Below are 22,161 nucleotides of genomic sequence, written 5' to 3' on the forward strand. Positions count from 1 at the left end.
GATTTGTGGATGAACTGTAGTGTAGCCCGCATTGGCAAGATTCTGACCTACAATTAAATGTTGCAAGACCAGAGTTTTAATTTCTTATGCCAGATCAGGCTGTAGTATGGTCCGCTGGCCACATGTGGCTCATTGGTCGTCCCTGACCGGCCTGCAATGATTCAGTAAGCAATTTTTAATTTATTACACGTGCATGCAAGCATTGCAGCTGCTCTGCCTTTTTGTCAGGGATTGTGATTTTATCGTTTCCTGTCTCATGCTTGTGGGTGGTCCCGCAGTTCATCTTTCCTGTGTTTGTAATATTCAGTTTGCACCACCATTTTCAAATAAAACGCATGTAAATACAAGAAGCTCCGTTTCTTTTCGAAACCACGTGCCATACTGTTTTTTATTAAGATATTGGCTCTCAGCCCTGACCCACGTCCAAGATTTTCATGTGGCCCCCTCATGAAAATCAGTAACCCACCCATGGCTTATCTAAAACTAATGCAAAACAAATTATACTCAATGGAAAAAAAGAAAAAAACTGAGTCTTTCAGAAATGTTACTTGTTTTTTTGTCCTTATTGCTATGCGTCCAGGACAGCTGGTCATCCTACTGTTAACGGTTTAGTTTTAAATATGTCTAGGTTACAGTAACTTTTGTGATGGCACTAGTGAGATGTGGAAAAATACTCGGCAAGCATTGAATCGAGTGGGTTTGTATGAAAGTAACAGTTTATAATAGTGCAGTGATTCTAAAACTGTGACCTCCCTTTAGTGGTGTTTGAGGTAAGTCATACTAGTAAATATATATTTTAATGAAATGTTATCAAAAAATCGAAATATCAAAAATTACAGAAGTTAGATAAATTTAAAACATGGAATTTCTCTTTAGAATAAGTGTATCGTCAATAAACTTAAGCTAATAGAAAGATTTCACAGAGGTACCCTACCAAAGGGATCAATAAAGTACCATCATGGTAACACTTGGCGAGCTCAAGCTTTTCTCGGGTGGTACACACTGAAAAGTTGAGAACCAACAGAGGAAGTCATACAGACAAGAGGAATGAAAGTTTAACTTTTAACTCTTCACAAAGATTGAACCTCTGAAAACGTGTTAGATAACAAGACACTTTGATTTGACATTTTGATTGATCGCATGATGTCAGAAATCGGCGTGAAATTCTACAATTAGAAAATAGCTAAATTCTCCACATTTCAGACCTTCTCCATTAGGCCTTGTGGTTTCAGAGTTGTTTCATGTTCTGTGTGAGCTCAAGCATTCATAGCCTGAATGGAGGGAAGTTGAGGACGGATCTTATCTGTCTGTCGTCTTTCTGGGTGTGTTTGTGTTCGATTTTAATAGATGAATTCCTCACAGTTGACAATTTGGTGCAAATACTCACTTTGTGAACAACTACCACTGTTGAGTTGCTTTTATTATCGACAGGGGTTGCTTTCATTCCTGTGTGAGTTTGTTTAAATTAAATGCAGGTATTTAAGTTTTGGCCCCTGAAAGCCTTGTTTGACCGTTAACGGTTCTGAAAACCTTCTGTCCTCAGATGTTTTGATTTACCGTCAGTTTGTGTGGGGACAAAATGCACTGAATTTGCCCGAAGTTATGAAGTATCACTAATCATATGGTGCTCTGTGCTTCTTCGTAGTGTTTTGTGTGTGAAAAAGCATAAAGAAGATTCTGGGTGCAGCGGAGTCCGAAACAAAACTGCTTTTTTGCCTCTGTCACATTTCGATGAAATGGCGCTTCTTAATGGTGAGCACTGTCTGTCTTGACTGCAAACGAGATAAATAATGACATCTCACTTCAGTAAATTTGCTGTGCGATCTTATATGGATGCCGATTGGGTGTCTGTCCTTCACTTTAACTTTCCTGGTTGCGTTTTCATTCCTTCTGCAGACTACAGGTTTCTGGAGGATGCTGGGCGGTTTGTTGATGGCACAAAAAGAGACAAACTTGTCCTCAATCCCCGTATCACCATGAAAGTGAGTATTCTATTCACTCATTTGTTTATATAACACCAGGGTTTTTGACACAGTGCAAGTTCAATAAAGTACAGTTAAAATGAAGTGACCGCATGCAGTCAAAGCAGGCTAAAGTCATAGCAGTAAAACAAATGAGTATAAGATATACTTCAAAATAAATATTTTTATGCCTAAAAAATAAATTAATCAAGAAATTATAATATAGATATTTACATGCTCAGTGTTGCCTTATTTTAGTGTATTAATATATATATTTTTTTATTGTCATAAGAACAACCTAATACTGCTAAGCATTTTTTTCCAGTGATGTTCATTTCTTGGCTTTGAGATATACGTTTTCTAACGTTGCAAACTAATGTACAGTATCACTGTTATAATGAAACTTAGCTTTGGCAATGCAGATGTTGTTTTTCTTTCTTAAATGAAAAACATTCATAAAGAAATGGAAATTTTTATAAATACAAACCTTATTATAGAACTGAAATGTGTGTATGTGTCCTTTTGGTTGTGAAATGTAGTTCTGTTTCTTTATCTTTGAGAGACTAAAGCATCTCTTTTGCATAGTTTCTCGAAAGAGCACAAACAATTTTTATTTATTGAGGAAAAAAATGTTTCTTGTTTGCCAATTGACAATTATCTTGATGGACTTTTCACAATTTCCTTAACCAAATTTAATCAATTCTGATCATAAAATTATCTTTTTGTAATTAGTTTTTGATGTTCGGATTAAATTCAGTTTCATGTTTGAAAGCTCCAGCAGAAGTGGAAGAGCAGCTCAAAACTAAGCTGCAGTCGGTGGCGCTGTATGAAAATGCACACATCTGAAAGAGTGAAAATGTCATGGAGATGTGCATTGTTGAGTGTTTTGCTTTGTCAGTTCTTGTCTACCAAAGTTTTTTGTTTTCGTTATTTTGGGGATTTTAATCATGATAATTATGGCTTCTGGTTAAACAGTCAAAACAAAAACATCCGATCTCATGTGATAATATTTATTCACTGTTGTTGTGGTGTAATCAACAGAGTTGAGCTTTATAAGGTGTTTTCCTCATTTCGCCCTCACTGCCTCACTTGTATAATCCGTGTCTGCAGTTATGTAATCCTCGCCGCTCTTGCTCCAGAACACTATCATACATTTCATTTGGAGTTCTCATTATTACCTGCAGCGTTGCTACAATACAGCCCGAGTGGCATTTGATAGCTCCGAGTAATTTGTGCTGTTTTATGAGATTTTTAGAGGCTTCAGCTGCTTCGCTGGTCACAAATCAATCAGAAGTAATGGTGCTCATTCTGAGCGAGGCATGTATGCTTGGCACATGATGAGCTTTGGGATTTTGGTTTCCTCCAGAACATTGCGAGTGCAGTAATCTGTTACTCGCCTTTTTTTTAATAAATCTCTTTTATTGTCTCTCACGCCACTGATAAAGGAGCCAGACAGGAAATGCTTGTCCTTTCAGATTTAGATGAAGGCATTAAGGAGAAGTTCAAGCTGCCTTTAGTTTAATTGTTAATGAAACTTGCACAGCTGGGTTTATTGATATCCTCTTGTTGACTTTCCAACTGTGCTGAAGCATCAGTGTTGCGTAATTTTTCACTGAATACTTATTTTTGTTTGAATTCTGCTCCCTAGAAAATATCTTGGTAATTGGCAGCTTGTCTATCAGTTTAAAGCTTCAAGAGGGTTTTTTTTCTTAAATTAGTTTTTTGTGACTGAAGCGAATGTTTACCTACACACATTAATTAAATATTGATTTTTCAGTCTCAACTTGTGTTGAGTGGCAGGACATACTAACAAGAGATTTGAAGACACTAATGGACTAAAATGTTTTGTGCATTCAGTCCGTTTAAAACAGATGTTTGAGTTGAGGGTTTCTCGAGTGGTCTGGCTCTGGAACCCACCATCACTCCTCAACGGTGAGCCGAGAGCCAAAGCAAGAAAATATTCAACTTTTTAATTTCATGGAATTAAAACACGGTACAATATGAACCTGTGTGAGTCGTTTAATTGTAGTTTAATAGAATAACCAGCAAATGATTAAGAGGGAAATAATTCTTTAAATGCTTCTTTAATTATTATTATTTAGCTAAAACCAAAAACCCTCAATTTCAGTTACATCAGCCTTTTTTTAATGGACCCAACTGTGTTTTCATTCACAAATATAAAATAAAATGGTGCAGTTTCAAAATGTGGGTCATAATTTCACGTCAGTTTTTGTGGCCTAATCCGTTTTTGTTCTAACCATTTAGAAAACACAGTTTTTATCATGAAAAATATATCGCATATCGTATAATGTGTGTCTTACCTGTTTTTCCCTCCTGCTAAATCACACATAAATAAAACATCCTGAAATGGCCTGTTGGACAAAACTGGTACTTGATTGTTATTTTAATGTTGTGGAATCAGAGACGAAGTGAAAGGACTGTTCTGGTCGAGGTTCGGGAATAGACAGAAAAGAATAGGACTGAGACTTAAAGCCAATAGATTGATTTAAAGTCCATGTAAAGCAGAAATAAATTTGTTATGAGTTTGTCACACTGCATAAACATGTCATTAACCACTGAGCCAAATTTGAATGATTAAAAAAATTGCTAAGTATATAAAATAAGGTCTCAAAATCATGGAAAAACAAGCACTTCTCTCTGCTGTGAAATGCTGGGGGCGTTTCAGCCCCGCGGCCAACGCGCCTCCGCCCGGGAGCGGAGATCCGGAGCTCTCCCGCTGATGGGAGAGCTCCAGCAGCCGCGCCTCGGCCCGCGAGCAGCGCTCCTCCGCCAGCCTGGAGACCTCCGGAGTCTCCCGCTGACGGCATCGTTACCCTGCACACTGTGGCACCCAGGAAAGATGCACGAGAGACGTGGAGGTGACATGCCTGGTTAGCTGACTGGCTGACTGGTTAGCTCGCTGCAAACTGTCGTACGAGATGCTATCCGAGACTCGAAAGCAAGCGGGAAAACCACCGATGCTAATGCGCTAGATGTATTTATATCGCTTCAGCATCTGGGGTGTGTTTATGCTAATGAGGGCCTCGCTACGTAACGCGGCCCTCATTTCTGACCTGCCCATTAAATCCTGAACACAGAGGCGCTGAAAAAAGTCTGAAGTCTACCTCCAAAATTAAATCTTTAATGGAGGAATGGCTTTTATATGTTGTAAAGAAATACATTTATGACCTATTTAAGGTGTTAAGAAGAAAATGGCTGATTTTGCTTTACACGTACTTTAACAGTGTTAGTTGTATATTACAGAGAGGCAAACAAGCCCTGGTTGGTCGGGGGGTGTCACACAGACAAAAAGTACCAGTGTCATCACAGGTTTAGAGTAATGTTTCAAGAGAAGTAGCGTTTGTTTCTGCTACAATCAATCCACTCTTGCTTCACAACAATCGTCAAGGCTCAGAGCGTGAGAGCTGCATTGATAAAGTGACGATCGTATTGTTTTTTTCTCGTAATCAATGTAATGCAATATGGCGTTAATAACATGTAGAGCTTTCACTCGGCACATTCTCAGGAACGTTCTCCTAGTTCCTCAGATACTGGGATTCTAGTATAAATCTGTGGTGACAACCTGGTTTAGTTCAGTTAGCAGACCTGTTTGATCTCAACAGGCCAGGATCAATAAAAATGAAGCCGGTTAATAACCACGACTACAAGTCTTTCTATTTGTTTCAGTCTAAAGACGTACGAATACATCCAGGCGATATACACGGACACCTTGCCACAGTGTTTAATTTTTGAATACTGCTGAGGAAACTTGTCGGTTCCAAAAACACAAGATTCCTGCATTGTTCATGTCTCGCAAACGAACCCTCATAGTTTGAATTTGAAGTGAATAAAATTTCACTGGCAGGAATGGTAATTGGCTTCTACGGCATTTCATTGCAATTGGCTGTTTACTTCTTGGTCTCAGTGTTTTGTTATGTCTGCTTATGAGAGTCAAACAATGTTGCCCACAGTAAATAAGTCAGGATTAGTATTTACTTTTATTATGGGGAGGAAAAAGGCAGGAGATGTCTTCTTTGCAGAGTCTGACGCATGTGTTCTAACTGATTTTTGTTCGGTGCCCACATCAAGTCACGCTTCTGATGGCAACTGGGTCAAACCGGCATAGAGTTAACTCACAATTAACAGCAATTCCAAATATGTCTTCGATTTCAGCGCGCAAACAGTGCAAAAGCGCAAAAGTACAAGTTCAACCTGGAAAACTTTTACACAACCTAACTGTATTATTAGTTTCAATAAATGCTGAAACCAGTTAATTGAAGATATTGTGTATTGATTAATTGATAAATTTATGAAGCTTATGTTGATTGAATTCTCTTATTTAATCCACCTCCAAGGTGCTTAAAGTAAAAAAAACAAAAAAAAATTTGCTAACAAAGACTAACCGATTTTACTGCAAGCATGATCGTTGATTGATACTGTGTTGTTAGTGAATTAATAAAACTCAGCTGCAATACTGCAGAACACTTTTGTAATGTGTTTTTCTGTCTTTGATTGTGTGTTGTTCAGGCCAAGAGGATGATCATGTACGCCCGCCGGATGAACATCACGCTGAGAATGCTCCCCATCGCCTTCACCAAGAGCCGAGAAAACTCCACCTTCTTCCTCAACAGGTATGAATACAATAACTAACTTCTTATACAGTTATCTATGTTTAGGACTATGCGTCATTTTAGCCTGTGCTGTTATTTCTGGATTGTAAATCAAACGTTAATAAAAATCGCATCATAAAAAATCGTGTGGGCGTCAAAGTCAGATGTTGTTCCATGTGCAGATGTAACTACATCCTTGATCGGCCTCCAGCATCTCTTTCTTTTTGTCGACATTTTGTTTGCGCTGTTAGTAAAACAGAAATCTAATGTTCATTGTTGTTCTGTTTTTGTTTTTCCTGTGGTATTGTAGCGGCATTTCTCTGTCATACAGTGACATATGGTGGTCCCAGATAATTTTGTACCATATATTTGTGAGACGTTTCTTGCAGACAACTTCTTACAGTCTGACTTACAGTACCAGCAAAATGGTATCATGGTGAAACAGATTCTTGTATATTTGAATTCATCCTTTAGCTTTAGCATAATTGATAAATGAAAAAGAGAAGGAAGATTAGGGGTGACTTGTAATAAGGCCACCTTCAATATGCACATTTTTACTTTTCTTGAGTATTGTACATGGTTGTCAAACTGTAGTGAAAAAATACCAGTTTGAAGAGCAATCACAAATATAGTAATTTTAAACGTAAGTTTTCTGCTTGAGTAGTAATTGTAGAAATTATAAATCACAACATGCTGACAGTAGTTATTTTGCTCTGTGGGTGATGAGCCGAATCTGCTGCAGAGTGAGTCTCTGATTAGTGTTGTTGCTCTTTGCCACAGGATGGCACTCTTGTGAAGCTCTAATAGTAGTTCAGCAGCATCGGTCTCCGGCTTCCCTCCGGTTCTCTGATGGCAGTGTCTGATGGTGAAACACAGACTTCTGCCCCAGAAATATACCTGAGGCAGTGCAGGGACTGTTGATAGTCCCAGCCATCTTTGACATGTCAAGAATAGTGAAACCGCAGTGAGTTTCTGGTGTGATTCATCACCTGAATGCCGTCACAATGAGTTTCTTGATGAAAAGGTTGTATACTTTCAAAGGGGATTTTTTTTTTGTTTTTTAAAATAGATCTTATGAAGAAAAATTGGATCAAAGAAATCAGTTTGAGCATTTCAGGTTTTTTCCACCAGTGTTGTGCTTAAATTGTCGTCATAGCTGACTGTTTTCAGAGTTACCCCTGCTGTTAATAGAAATAAACTAGCTACCAGTTACTGTTGTTCTTTGTTCTCCTTCATTTGGATGTGTGTTGAAAATGTACTTGGAGCTGTGTGATTGTGGCGCGACGCACACTGAGCTCAAGACGTTCAGCTGAAGTCACCTTTTGGAAGATGCTCTATAATCTGGATGTAGACAATTCTCAAGAGTGCAGTGTGTGTTTTTAAAGTTGGCGTCTGTGTGCTGTGCTGTAGGAGCCCAGCTCATCCAGTTTTGTGTATCCAGCATCAGGTCCGTCTTTAGTCCAACCAGAAACATGATATATTGGTTAATAAACACAACAGATTCTGACCAGACTCACTGAAACTGAAGAGCAGCTGGGTGCCTCAGCGACTCACTGCCAACTAATGATAAACCATATCACAAAAGTGCATGTTAATTTAAATACTGAAGTTTTGGGGAAATACATGAACTCAACAAAAGAAACATGGAAAGCCATGAACGTGCAGACAGCTCTTAGGAAGTCAAGCTGAAGTTTATTCATGGCTGCTTCTGCAGATAAAGACTAATCTTAATGTAACTGGTGGCCGGATGTTTTTGTTACTGTCAGATGAACTGAAAGAGTTCAGGGATTAATATTTCCCTTCAGTAAAGATGCAGTTTAGAGAACTAGTAACTAAGGTTATTCGTGGTCAACTAAATCCTAATTTTGTACTGGCTCGTTTGAAAAAAGTAAAATATACCAAAATACACAAATACTTTGAAATAAGAGGTCTTTGGAGTCTTCAGTCATAATTTTCAATAACTATCTGGTTTTAAATGCTGTTTAAAGGCAATTTAAGTTCGAGGTGACATGCGGTACTCTGGAGCTTAGCTCACTGTCGTCCGCCAACTTAGTGAAGCTTTTACCTCTGAAGCAAATCTTGGGCAAAATAAGACCTTCATCACCTTCCAGATCCGCCACTGGCAGTGACAGCCGCTGTTTAGTGGGAGTTATTATCAAGATGTTTGTGATGAATGGGGTTGCTCGTCATTTTGTTGGAGCCATTTGTTTGTGACACAGCCTGCACGCTGCCTTGTTTTAAATTTGTAGATCAGGGCTTCCATAACGAGTCACAATCCAACGCGGCTACGGGACTAATTTGTGTTTGTCGGCCAACGGTAGAATGAAATTCCTAACTTTTATTACATTTCTTTTCAGGATTAATTGAAATATGTTCATTGTAGCCTGCATAATTTAAACTAAACAAAAATCCAAGGGAGATTCTCAAAGAAGCTGGATTCACCAAAGCAGATCATGACATTGAGAGGCCTGTTTGTTGGATGTTATGAATTACTGAGCAACCAAAGCCTTAAAACTATCAGCAGCATCGAGATGTTCACGGCTTTTTTTCCTATTTGATAGTCTGCTGTTTTCTTTAACGGTGCTTCATAAATGCACAGTTGTTATGTTAAGGTTTGGTCCTGGGAAGTTGCCACATTTCTGTTTTGGGGTTTTTAGTTGAAAACCTTTAGGAACATTATTTGTTAAACACAATATTCATGATGCCAAGTAGATCGCGGGGAGACGTCTGTTGCTCGTGGCGTTGGACGGTATTGAATCTTGCTAGTGTGAACGGACGTCTTGGTGAACTCGACGGAGAGAGAAAGCAGCCCTCCAACTGTATTTGTGTTCATTGGTGAATCTACTCCAGTAAATCTAATCGTGTTGCTCATTTCATTATTCATGATTGGTTACTAACCTCTTTACTTTATGACACATTACAACATGGAGAATGACTCCCCACATTTTTGAGCAAGACACCTTTTATTGATACTGTGTTTCTTCCAGCTTTAAACTTAAGAAAGAAGAAGTGAGCATCAGTAGGTTAGTTTGTCCTTAGGGTTTGATGCCACCAGTAATCAAAGTGACGGTGCCTTTTTCCCCTGATGTGTGGTTACATTATTAAGTCACGAGTGAGAAAGTGTCAACTGAGTTACCAGACTTGTGGTGAATCAAAGGCTGCGGCCCAATGCTTCTGTAAGACTCTTAATTGGTGAGTAATTCTTTTACACACTCTCCTGAGCCTCTCTCACTCCCTGGACAACCCCCTGTCTGTCATTTTACCATTTCTTTTCATCCTGAGCTGTGCCGCTCTAATCCCACATTGGAGGGAAAGTGGAGGGAAAAAGAGCGTGGTGGATGGTTATTGAACTGCATACTTAAGTGTGAAATGCCCTGGGACACCATACGGTGCCAATCAGGATTGTCACTAAAAGAAGCCTTTGTTAAGTCGCTCCAGCTGGTTTTATGTTGTTACTTTCCCTTTCACCACCTCCTTTTCCATGCTTTAAGCCTGCCACCCTGTCATGTCTGTCTCTGGCCTTGCAGGTGGCGATTCAAATGCGCACGTCTCGGGATGAGACGACTTTATGTCCAACCTCACGCGCTCCCAGTTTCCAGTTCAGCATTTGTGAAATGGTGTCTGAAAAGTTTTCTTCGAATGCCCGTTGAATTTCAGTCTAAAGTTTTGAGGTTTGCCACCCGGGAAACTTTTGAAATTCACACAGCTGCGCCGGCTGAAGATACAAAAAGCTTTATGCTTTTGTTATTGTCGTATCTGTAGAGAAATCGCCGTCCCCATCCAGCTGCACAGCCCTTCTTTGTTTAGTCTGGTTAGTCTCACCATGTCTCACTGTGGAGATTTTTTAACTAACCGCAACAGTGTCCCATTCACACAGCCGCAAATGGACACGAGGGATGGGATGAAAGGTATACGATAAATAGAAAGGGAGCGAGGGAGAATGTGCTTCAGAATGTACCAAGTACATAATATAAAAAGCAGATGTGAGAGCAGTGTGACTGCAGCTGGTTAGCGACATATTCATGCTACGCACTCACACTGCCAGAAAAGGATCATTACTGGCAGACAGCTGACTGGAGGGCTTTCATGCTGTGTGTGTATGTGTGTGTGTGTCTGCGTGCGTGTGCACGTGTGAGCATATGTGCTCGAATGTGAGTTGGTGAGCACGTGTTTCTTTGATTAAATGTTTGTATTCAGAATAATGCCCGTACAAGTACTTTCTTTCCACCTCTTACCAATGACTAATTTCAAAAACAAGGCACGAACAGTGAAGAGATTGACAAAAAATTACAGGCTGCCTCTTGGTCCAGCCCTTGGAGGGTAAGTATATAATAGCTGGCATTTGGCAGAACATTGGGAGTAGTTGTGTTAGGGTGGAATTATGTTTTCTACAACCTCAGCCTGGCATGGCAGGGCATTTTCCTCAGAGGCAGTTTGAGTGAACTGGACAACACATTTCAGGAGCAGTTACTGTGTGTAATAGCTGAACATATTTCTATAATAACCCCAGATCGTTAGTAATATGATCCGCTGTGGTTTGGTGCCCTGTATATCACTTTTCTCTATCTTGCCAATCGGCGATTACAAAAAAAAAAAAAAAGAAAAAAAAATTCTTTTGGTATAGAGGAGGCCTCTTTTTGTTTCCAGTATTTGACAGGTGTTTGTAACAACTCCAAGAACTTGTGTAACTTCAGAACTTTGCAGGGGGTGCAGGGTCAGTCAAATTATGCTATCGTTAGAGTTCATTTTGTATTCCACGTTTTGTGGCGCGTTCAAGAACTATCGTGTTGATGTAGTTTCGACTTCCTAGGAGGAGGTGCATGTGCAGGGGTATTGAAAAGGTTTGGAAGATGTGTGAGAGCTTTAAAAACTCAGTTGTTAAAGCATTTGCTGATTTCCTACATGGAAAGTAAACATGTCATCGTCATTTTGAGACTGGATTAAATGATGATGAACACCAATTCACATTTTTATGTCAAAAAGCACAATTTACTAAATGAAAACGGCGCTGAAGTGAAGCTGTCCAGGGAAAATAGACAAACGGCGATTTTAACTTCTGTTGTCATATGAGTTGTTATTCCTGACTTACATCAAGAGTTGAGTTGAGGTGTGACTAGTTAGCTGTTTTGATGAACTGATCACATGTACAGATTGTAACCTGACCTTCGCTCAGTATTAGGACAGGGATCCAAACTTAATGTCCGGATAACATTAGACGGATAATAAAGATGCATGGGTAATGAACAATGATTAGCAACATTTTTTAAAAAAGGCGAGGGAATGTCTCAGTAATATTCCCAGAATCATTGTTTTTTTGGGTGGCGTTTATGGCTTCTGGTGAGGTTGTGGTAGTTATTCTGAAAGAGTTTGAGGATTGTTCATTTTACCTTATTCTTTTTTTCTTTGGTCCCAAATCGGACTGTTTCTATTCCAGTTACCTGGATGCCAGGCGGGCTCAAGATTCTATGAATCAAGTAGGAGCGGCTTCTATAGGAGTTTCTCCTCAAACTGAAAGAATGAATAGAAAATGCTCATGTGAAGAACATGCCCCAGTGAAATCTTGCTGTACTGAGACCATGGAAAAGCGCTGAAATCATTGTGGCTCCATCAGAGCAATTAATGCATTTTGACAGTGCCTCACTGTTGCATTGACATTCATCACAGGTTTGCAGAAACCAGAGTGGAGTGTGAGCTGTTGCACATGATGAATGGATGCACAAATGGATTAAAGCAGAAAGATGTGTATTTCAGCCCAGATTTCGTTGCGGGGGACGACAATTCATCACTCCACGCTCATCTGCAGTGCAACTTCTACTTTCCAGAAATTAGGTTCAAATGAAACAATCAGCAGCTGCTTTACTCAGAATTTTCTTCTCTTTTTTTTTTTTCTTTATACGTGGAACAGACAGGCTCTTGGCTGTCTGAGGCTTGATTAACCAGTGCTGATGCGGAGCAGAGTCTGTGCCGGCTGCCACCCGAGGCAAAACCTCGCATCAGAATGGCAAGCAGGAGTTTCATCAGTGTTACGAACATTGTCATCACGATTGGCTGCGTAACTGTGGGCTACACGCTGCTCTCTGGCTCTGAGAGAAATTCCAAACTTTAAATTAGCCAGAAACTTGATGTTGCTACATGCAGTAGAGATGCATACCTCTTACCACGTGCAGATTGGTTTCCATGTGTTCTGCAAAAGCAATCGTATCATTTTCTGTCTGGGAGTTCATGTGACTTGGACAGTGAACCCTGTAAAATCAGTACTTTAAAGCATTTCACTTGAACACATTTCAAAATGTTGTCCCAAATGTTACTGGATGTTCTCAGGATGCCGTTCTTTAATCAACTTCTTTATTCCAGATGGATAAAATGAAGAATTTCTCATCGTTTTCCTTGTTCAACATGCAGGTCTATTTACCGTTTTGTCATTTAAAGATGAAGCTAATGATGGAACACCAAAATTGGCATTTTGCCCCATTTGTGATATCAGTAAAGAAACAAAAACAAGTGTTTCAATATTTTTCTGTTTTCCAACATCTTTATATTGAGTTCAAATTAAAGACCTTCATTCAGCTTTTTTCTGACAGCTGGGAGTGAGTTTTCTTCTGTAGTTATGCAAATGTCTTTAGAACCATGTTTGCATTCATTAACTTTTCAAAAGAGTAAAATCCAAGCCTTGATATGGCAGCATTTTTTTGAAGAGTTGGAGTTCAAGCTGGAACCTGAACAAGAAACCTGAAGTTGCGGGCTGGAGTTGTGAGTGATGTTTCCTTACAGCAAGACGTACCTTGATTGATTTCCAAGCGCATGCTCTCTCTGTTTGCATGTATTTCATGAGTATTTTTCAAGTTGAATTTCCTCAGTTTTCTGGTCTCTCATTTTGCAGTCAACAGCAGTGCGGGCTTTGCATACCGGCTCAGATTCAGAGCTGTGTAACAGACGTGCACCGTGACTAGACTAATAGAGCCTTGCAATCAAGTCTGTGATACTCCTCTTCTGTTTTAATGCGTTTTGGAGAGGGGATTTTGTTCTAATAGAGACAGATTTTTCAACATAATATCACAGTACCTCTTTGAAAAAGACCTTGCTTATAGGCTGGGAATTTGTCCTTTTGTGTTTTCTTTGTAATCCTGCTTCATCGCACAATCCAGACTATGCTTGTAGATTAAGTATTGACTCTAAATTACTTGCAGAAGTGAATGTATGTTGGTGATTCTCTGTTGAAGTGCTGTAAAGCACAGACAGCATGTGTAGAATATACCCTGCCTTTCACTTGTATTTCTCCATGACAATGCTTCTCAGACTTTTCTCAGTGAGTACCGCCTGAGAAAATATGGAACTCTACATTATGTTGTACATTATGGCTGAACTGAACATACAGTAGGCTTATCCTTTGGGTTATTGACTTATTATTTACATGCTTATTTCAGATATAAATTTGAAGTTTTATATTTTGATCATTTTAGATATTTTTCCCAATAAATTTCATTCAACGATATATATGTATGAATTGCCCCCATGTTCCACTGTAAGCAGCTCAGTTTGAGAATCGCTGGTTCAGTACTTTAACCTCCAGCTCCTCATGACCAAGCTGGATATTGTATAGGATGGAAGCATTTATACATGAAGTTGTAGTTGCTTCTGATGTTCTCCTGCCCTGCTTCTTCCCTTAGTCTCTCTCTCTCATCGTTCCCTCTGGTGTTACGGACTAATTCTCTGAATTTTAGTTATCTTTTTTTGTATTAAAGAAATGGGACTACATGATGTGATCTTAGTTCACCAGCACCCACTTGCCACCCAAATTCTGGCATCTGTCTCTGATGAGCAGAAACACAAGACACGTGTTTTTTTTATTATTTTTTTTTTTTTATGTTGCACCATTTTTGTTGGATCTGTCCTGCTAATCCAGCCAGATGGATTTCAGCTCCTACTGCCAGACCACCAGTCAGGCTTTATGCTCTCTAGTGCTGGTGGCACAAGCAAATCCACTTGCTCACTTAATCAAAAGAGTGTGTTCCTGTTAATGAATTCATCCCTCTTCCTCTTGGTCTGCTTCATGTCTCTGTCTCTGTCACGGAGGCAGACAGTTTAAGGCTTAAAGTGGCGGCCAGAGTGTGTACTGAGACGCTAACTAGTTCAGCATGCTTCAAAAACTTTGTACAGCATGCAAAAGCTCCATTTCAGCACAAATAGCAACCGCTGTTGGGTAAAGCTCTGCCTTTCTTTGCACACCTGGTGAGTCTGTGTGTGGAGTGGGCGTCATTGTGGAGCTGTCTGGCAGAGGTCAGTAGCTAGTTTCGCCTGAAAACATGCCTGTTTGAAAACCTGTTAAGACATTTGAAACACGCACACGCACAGATTCAGGCTGAAATTAGGAGTAATAAAGTACCTGCTGCTTTGCGTGGCCAGTGTTAAAGAGCATATTCTCCCCCAGGAGGGAATATTCATCAAACAGCTTGCTGAATGACAGGTAGCTTAACCAGATGAAATAGGTTTGGCACACAGCCAGAATATAGTGAAACTGTGGTACGCATGTCGCATTATAAACGGTGTGCCAGCGAAGAAACTTGTTTTTGGAACATGTGAGTCCATTAACTTTAGAGATGTCTTCAGATTGATCTAGTTGTTAAATGCGGTGAGAATGTTTTCACCTCCAAAAAGATTCCCTGTTGGAAAAAGAGTGCAGTGCCGTCAGAACAGTACAGTCCTAATAGATGGATTTCAAATTCACCTTTGACTCGGACTGTTTTGTCAAATCTGTGGAAGAGCAATTTTAGCATAAGCTTAGGTTTGGATTTCTGCAGTGCTTCAATTAATATTTCATTTATTTTAAATTTCTTTTGTAATACAGCTTATTTTACAGGTTAAACATTTCTTTTACACTTTCAAAAATGTGCCCTGCATGTTCTCCCTGTGCATAGATTTTTCTCTAGTTTCTGCAGTTTCTCCTCACAATCCAAAAACATGTATTTCAGGTTAATTGTTGTCATTAAATTCTTCATGAAGGTTTAAGTGATTGCTTACTGCATGAAGAAACGACAACAACCTATCTTGGGTCTCTGCCGTCATATCCTATTCTCACTGAGGGCTAACTGTGGCCCACCTGCCCCCCTCCACTGCAGTGGTGAGTTAGATAAAGCACACACACACCCTAGTTTTAAAGCGAGTCCGGGGAAGTCTTAGCAGTTTCTGATCCGATAACCTCAGGCTTCAGCCCAAGCTGTAGGGTGTGATTAAGCCTTTGATGTAGATGGGAGCCTGATCGTGTAGGGCTCGGAAGGTCAGCACCAGGATTTTAAACTGGACACGGAACCCAGCAGTGAGCCAGTGGAGAGATTTGAACACAGGTGTGATGTGGGACCTCCTGTTGGTGCTGGTCAGCAGCCTCGCAGCTGAGTTTTGGACGTACTGAAGATGAGCCAGCTCTTTCTTGTTGAGGCAAGTGAACAGGCTGTTGCAGTAGTCCAGCCACGAGGATATGAACGCATAAATGATCATTTCAAGCTCATTCTTAGACACCGTGGGTCTGAGCTTAGCAATATTGCGCAGCTGGAAGAAACCGTTTCTAACCAGTTGCCTTGAGTGATGGTCTAGTGCTATGGCGCTGTCAAAGATCAAACCAAGGTTCATTCCTCAGTTCGGTTTTGTTTGAGGGGCTCATATCACCGAGGTGCTGCTTAATATTGGGGATGGGGCAATGATGACAGCCTCTGGGTTTTTTTTTTTTAATTGGAGGCTGTTGTCACTTTATAAACTGTCTGTCACTAACAAAGCAGTGGTTAAGGAGCTCAGTTTGTGAGTTCCAGAAGGCTTGAAGGAACAGGACAGCTGTAGGCCGTCAGCAAATTGGTGGTAGGAGACATCATTGAATTTCTGGATTATCTGACCCAGAGGAAGGACATACTGTATAACAGAACAAGAGGGGTCCCAGAACTGAGCCCTGTGGCACACCACACTGTATGTTGGCTGGCTCAGCCATAATGTGGTTGGCTGGCACACTGAAGCTCCTCCCAGCCAGGTATGAGGAAAACCACTGGAGCACTGGACCTGACGGTCCAATCAATTCAATTCAATTCAGGTTTATTTATGAAGTGCCAATTACAACATGGTCGTTTCTAGACACTTTTACAGAGAAAACCCAGCAGATCCACATGAGCAAGCATAAGCGACTGTGGAAAGGAAAAACTCCCTTTTAACAGGAAGAAACCTTTGCAGAACCAGGCTCGGAGGTGGGGCTCCCACAGCCTGTTCATCAGCATCTGGTGGTCAACTGTGTCGAAGGCTGTGTCTCATTGCTAGTACTGCATAACTGCTAATGCTAGGAAGCAACATCAGAAAACTTCTAAACTTCATTTTCAGTCTTCACTGGCCATTCATGAAGCCATTTCACTCAACAGAGCTTGGTTACACAACAGATATTTTCTTATATATTTGAGGAAGCTACCTATTATTTTCCTGTTTCTTGCTACTGTTGTCTTCTTTCTTGTCCTCTTCTTACCAGGTTCTGATATTCAGAGTAGTCCATCCCTGGCTGTTGAAGCTTCTGTTTTGACTTTAATGCTGCTAGTTCCTCTTTTTTCACGACAATGAATGATAGCTGTTATCCCAGGTATGCACTGTGGTCTTGCCTAAAATCATTGCAAGGAATCTGTGGCCAAGCCCCTTTTTTCCATTGAAAGACATAGTTTCCATTTGCTGTAATGACAGAATAATGGCATCACACCTGGTGCTCCACCCTCATTTGCTTGCACGCACAAATGCATGCATACCTGTTTGCATGCACCCGTGCACACGTTGACGCACCAAAGATGAAACTCAGCCAAAACTAAGCAAACACATAAATTTCTCTGACTAAGGTTGTTGGGCGCCTCCCACAGTTGCGTAGGAAATCCTCTCCCACCCCCTTGTCGACGCTTCCAACATACCCACTGCTGTCGCCTTCACTACATGCAATTCTACTGCCCTCCTTGCAGCCAAGGGGAAACTTCTAACCGCCTTTCATTATAGTATGTTCTGAACATATTTTTTAGTCTTTTTTTTTTTTTTTTTTTTTTTTTTTTTTTGTTTCTTACTGACCTCATTTTTGCTTCCAACAAATGAGTTGGTTAAGCTGCCATCTGGATGCCCCACAAAAACACCACAGGTCACAGACATGCACCTGTTGACAGAAAAACACATTGAGTTCAGTTAAACTGGGTTAGTTTTGGCCTTTGCTTGACTTTGAATTTAATTTAGTTTTTTTCTTTTTTTTACCCCCCAAGTGTCTAAGGACAGTTAAGCTGCATTTGTCAGATTTGGCCGTGTACGACCAATTACCAGTGGGTTTTAATGTGTTTTGAAAGAGTGCAATTAACTTCATTCCGAGAATGTTCCAAACATTCAGTTACTAAATAACAGCATATTGACTTGCCTTGATAGATTGCCACTGACAAGGCCAAAACATTATGATCACCTGTCTAATTGTCTAGTTTGTTCCACACGTGCCAACAGAGAAATCCCGACTCGTCGAGGCATGGCCTGTACAAGACCTCTGATGGTACCCTGTGGTATGTGACTCCAAGATGTTAGCAGTTGGATTCCAGACTCGTTCCACCACATGGAGGCCGAAGTAACACTTGTCACATTCCTCCATGAAAGGGTACCCCCCCCCCCCCCCCCCCCCCCCCCCCCAATCAGCTTAAAGCAGATGGGATACCCTTCGTTGCCTTTGTGCATTGAATAGCTTTGGCATCCATCAAGCTGACTGCATCTTTTGGTTCATCTTTCCTTAAATCTTTGTGGTTGCTTATCTGGAGCACTCTGGGATCAAAGAGGTTTCAGGGATCCAGTCATCAACGCTGCATCGTGAGATGACTTGTTAGACCTGATTTGAAAACAAATGCATATTGAGGAAAATCCAAGTATGGCATGTCTTAGGTCTCACAATCGTGGAAGTGTGCTCACTGCCTTCTGAATTCTTTTGAGCGCCAAACAAGAAGACTGAAGCTCTATAAAAGGCATGTCCCAGTCCACAAACTTTGGTGTGGTTTGGTTCAAGTCTAAATGCAACATGAAAGAAGCTTTGATAAGTTAATATTGTATCGCAGCAAATCTTATTGAATCAGACAGTAGAGGGTTTTACAGTTTCATACATTCTATGTAGTGATAAGTTCTTAGCTTGTTAATAATCCTACCACAGTAATCCAACTTGCATTTCCTACGTACAGCATTGTTATGAAAGGTATTTTGCGGAAGATACGCCACTACAGCTGTCCTGCATACTTGTAATTTATTTACCTGTTCTGGTTGGATATACTGACTTACTTCCATTTTTTTCCCCTCAATTTCAGGTTAATTTAACAAGTGTGAACACTGCCTTCTACTGTAATAATCCTCAAATTTCCACATCTGAAATTAATCAGCTGTATTAGCGTTTTCTGTGAGCCATTGTGAGGTTTCTGCTCAGATGCATAGTTAAAAAAAAATTCTATTGCATACAGTCTGTTCAATAAAGTATCTTGGGTTATATCAAGTATATATATATTTATAACAAGTACTGAAAGAAACGTCCATCTCGTGCCCTGAAATTCTCTTGGTGAATACCAAAAGCCCTAATAACAAGGTCTCCTGTGAGTGCCTTTCAATTATGTTCTGTGCGTTTCTGAGGGTGTGTCTCATCTCCATCGTGAAGCTCTATCAGGGCTTCTGCACGTTTTCTCTGATGAGGAAGAGCTTGATGAATCAGCTCCATCTTCTTACATGGTAAATTCTGTGGTCTCGGTCGACACGTCCTTGTAGTTATGTTCGGCTCTCAGCATGGTCGCTTTATGAGTCCAGAGGGAACAGCCTTCGGAAACTTGTGCCAGTAATATTTCCTATTTCTTCAGGACAGTGGCACACTTTTAACACTTTATTGATTTTGTTAAATTGAAATAGGTAGTTTTTCTTTTATCAATACATTTGCATAATATTGACAAACTTGTGTATCAGTGGTTATAGATTGAAAGTACAATGAGGTTGTGTTACTAGTTGGCAGAGACTTACGGGACTCTCAGTTTGTCGTTGATAAAAAGACATGGAATTTGTGTCATTTTTCTGTGCATGTCACAGTTTGAAGGACAAATTGTGATCAGATCAACAGTGTCTTTCTGTCTACTTGTTTTTTATGTGATATCCCCCAAGGTTTTGGGTGACTTGGGTAATGACAGTTGTGAATGAAAGCGAAATTTATCTCATCATGAAGAGAGGTTACTACATGATTTTCTGCAGGGATTGAAGGGCAACTTCCTCATAGTATGTCTCTGTATACAGTCTGCACCTTTTGTACCTGTTACCTTAGGGTGCTGTGTTGTAACTGCATTTGTAATATGATTTCCTGGAGTTTCCACTTCGTTGTATAGTTTTAAACTTGTGGTTTCTTGTCTTTATTTATTGTTTTGAAATCATGATGTTCGCTAACGTTTTCCAGGAAACTACACCGCCTCCCTTGGCTTTCATCATGAATCACACCCTCCAAGTATTATCAAAGACAAGAAAATATTCCCAGTAACCCCCCCCCCCCAAAAAAAAAAAAAAAAAAAAGAACCAGAAATTAAAGACTTCTGTCGGAAAAAGAAAAGAACTGAAGAGGTTTTCAATTGCGGTCATTTGTCTAAAAAAAGAGTGAATCTATTATTGTAGGAGGAAAGAAGAAAGCTGAATCACATTGTACTGTTTTCATCCACACACCTTTTTGATATATTACATTTTCTTGGCTGACAGTAGTGTGTGTGTGCGTGTGTGTACACTGCAGCTGTTTGGGGAATAAGTGTTTGGTTGTAGAGCACGCCCAGCAACCCAGGAAACCCAACCACATTTAATAGTTACTGCCCAGAGCATTACCCCAGAAGAAGTGATTATTATGTGATGTCCACCAGCTGGTGTCCTACTATTGAGTGTATATGCCATAGTCTCCATGGTGACTCTTTTTTTTTTATTTTATTATTTTTCTTTTTTCATTCACACACATGCAGTCACACAGATGGACAAAATCTTGGAAGCAGCCAGGCGTATTGTCTTGGATAGATTAAGGCTGAATCCATTTTATGCTTTGAATTTAAACAAGGGCATTTGTGTTTTGCTGTGAAGGGAATAATATGTGAGCATAAATGAGCTCATCTGTTGAAAAACAGACCACAAGCACTACTGTTTCTGATAACCTCCATCTAAAAATGAGTCTCTCTGTGTCTCATTAGAGAACGGCAATTCCTGTGGCACCTGAAGCTCATGTTTCCTCAATGCAGCTCAGAGTTCAGTCAGATGAGGTGAGTTACTCAGCATGTCCTCAATAACAAGCAAATTAAAATCACTGCAGTCTCTGTGTTTAAATAATGAAAGAAATGCTGTTTTGGGTTGTTGATAGGTTTCTAACACCATCTCTCTGTTTTTGTAGGGTGTCTGATCAGAAGACCTTGGAACAGATATTGACCTTTTACATTCACCCTACAGAGTCGAATCCTGTTGCACGTCAAAAGTGAGTTCTGTTAACGGTGATTCATACTAAAGTCTATGTTGAATGCTGGTTTTGGTCATGTGTTGCTGTGCAAAATTAGCACTTCCATAGTGCACTTCCATGTTTAAGGCATTAGGGTATCCCATTACTTTTACCTTTATTCATATATCATCTTCGCATTGACTGAGTGAAGCGCTCTGACGTAAAAGTGATGAAAGAGTTAGACCAACACGATGTAAGGGTTAAAAAAAACTGAACAAAATGCTAATGAAAGAACATTTTAGAAACAATGTAAAGGTAGTCAGGTTCTGCAGCCATATCTCCTGGTGTCCTGTTTCATAATGAAATGATAAATGTCAGTGAGTGCAACTTTCTCAACACAGTTTTATTGCCTCTGTCAAGATCAAATTATCGCTGATCGCCCTCTCCTAATGATCGTTCTTGACCAGCAACAGTCATATGAATTAACTAAAGTTAGTTCCGTACATCAGCTTTATTTGCTTAAAGCACAGACATTGCAGGTGTAATCTTTTATAATTTTTAGAAATAAATCAAACATTTTCTGTCAAATGACCCTCTTATTGGAAGATCATTAAAATTCTAATAATGGCATACAAGACACATAACCTGTAACAATGTGCATTTTCTCTAAATTACTATTTTTGCTTACATTCAAATAGCATTATTAAGATATGGGCTAATGTGTTCATCAGCATTTGTTCTCAGTTTTATGTATTTGCTGTAGCCTTTGCTCATTTGTGAGTTTAGGAACTGCGCCAGACGTATGTCTGCTCGGACATTTGTAGGTGACTCTAAACAGCCGGAGTGAAAGCTGTGCCCATTATCTTGGCGAATGCACAAGGCCTGCGTAAAGCGTGGACACATTTGTCACCATGTTTAATTCATTTCTTGCGTTTGCCGACAGCTTCTCTTGTAACCTCAGACAAATGGACTTCATTGAAAAGACAAAGTATATCAATCGCTTGGCTCACTTTAATGTATAATAGGGGAAAACTCACATGTGGGGACAATGGCTGCTGCTCGCCCCCATTATATTGTCTTAAATAGTTTGAATGATCAGTTTTATTGTTTGCCGCAACTGTTACGTTTGTACATTTTCACAGAG

The 22,161-nt window shown here is 40.0% G+C and overlaps 1 protein-coding gene across 1 annotated transcript in view; it reads left to right on the forward strand.

The window, feature by feature from the left end:
- Positions 1-22,161, forward strand: part of znhit6 (zinc finger HIT-type containing 6) — a 35,551-nt gene that overhangs the window by 1,117 nt on the left and 12,273 nt on the right. The window contains exons 3-7 of the mRNA XM_030083516.1: positions 1,646-1,752; positions 1,897-1,982; positions 6,489-6,592; positions 20,779-20,847; positions 20,976-21,056. Coding sequence (XP_029939376.1) covers positions 1,646-1,752; positions 1,897-1,982; positions 6,489-6,592; positions 20,779-20,847; positions 20,976-21,056 — 447 coding nt within the window. The remainder of the gene's footprint in view (positions 1-1,645; positions 1,753-1,896; positions 1,983-6,488; positions 6,593-20,778; positions 20,848-20,975; positions 21,057-22,161) is intronic.

Source organism: Salarias fasciatus, chromosome 23, assembly GCF_902148845.1.
Source record: "Salarias fasciatus chromosome 23, fSalaFa1.1, whole genome shotgun sequence".
Taxonomy (NCBI): Eukaryota; Metazoa; Chordata; class Actinopteri; order Blenniiformes; family Blenniidae; genus Salarias; species Salarias fasciatus.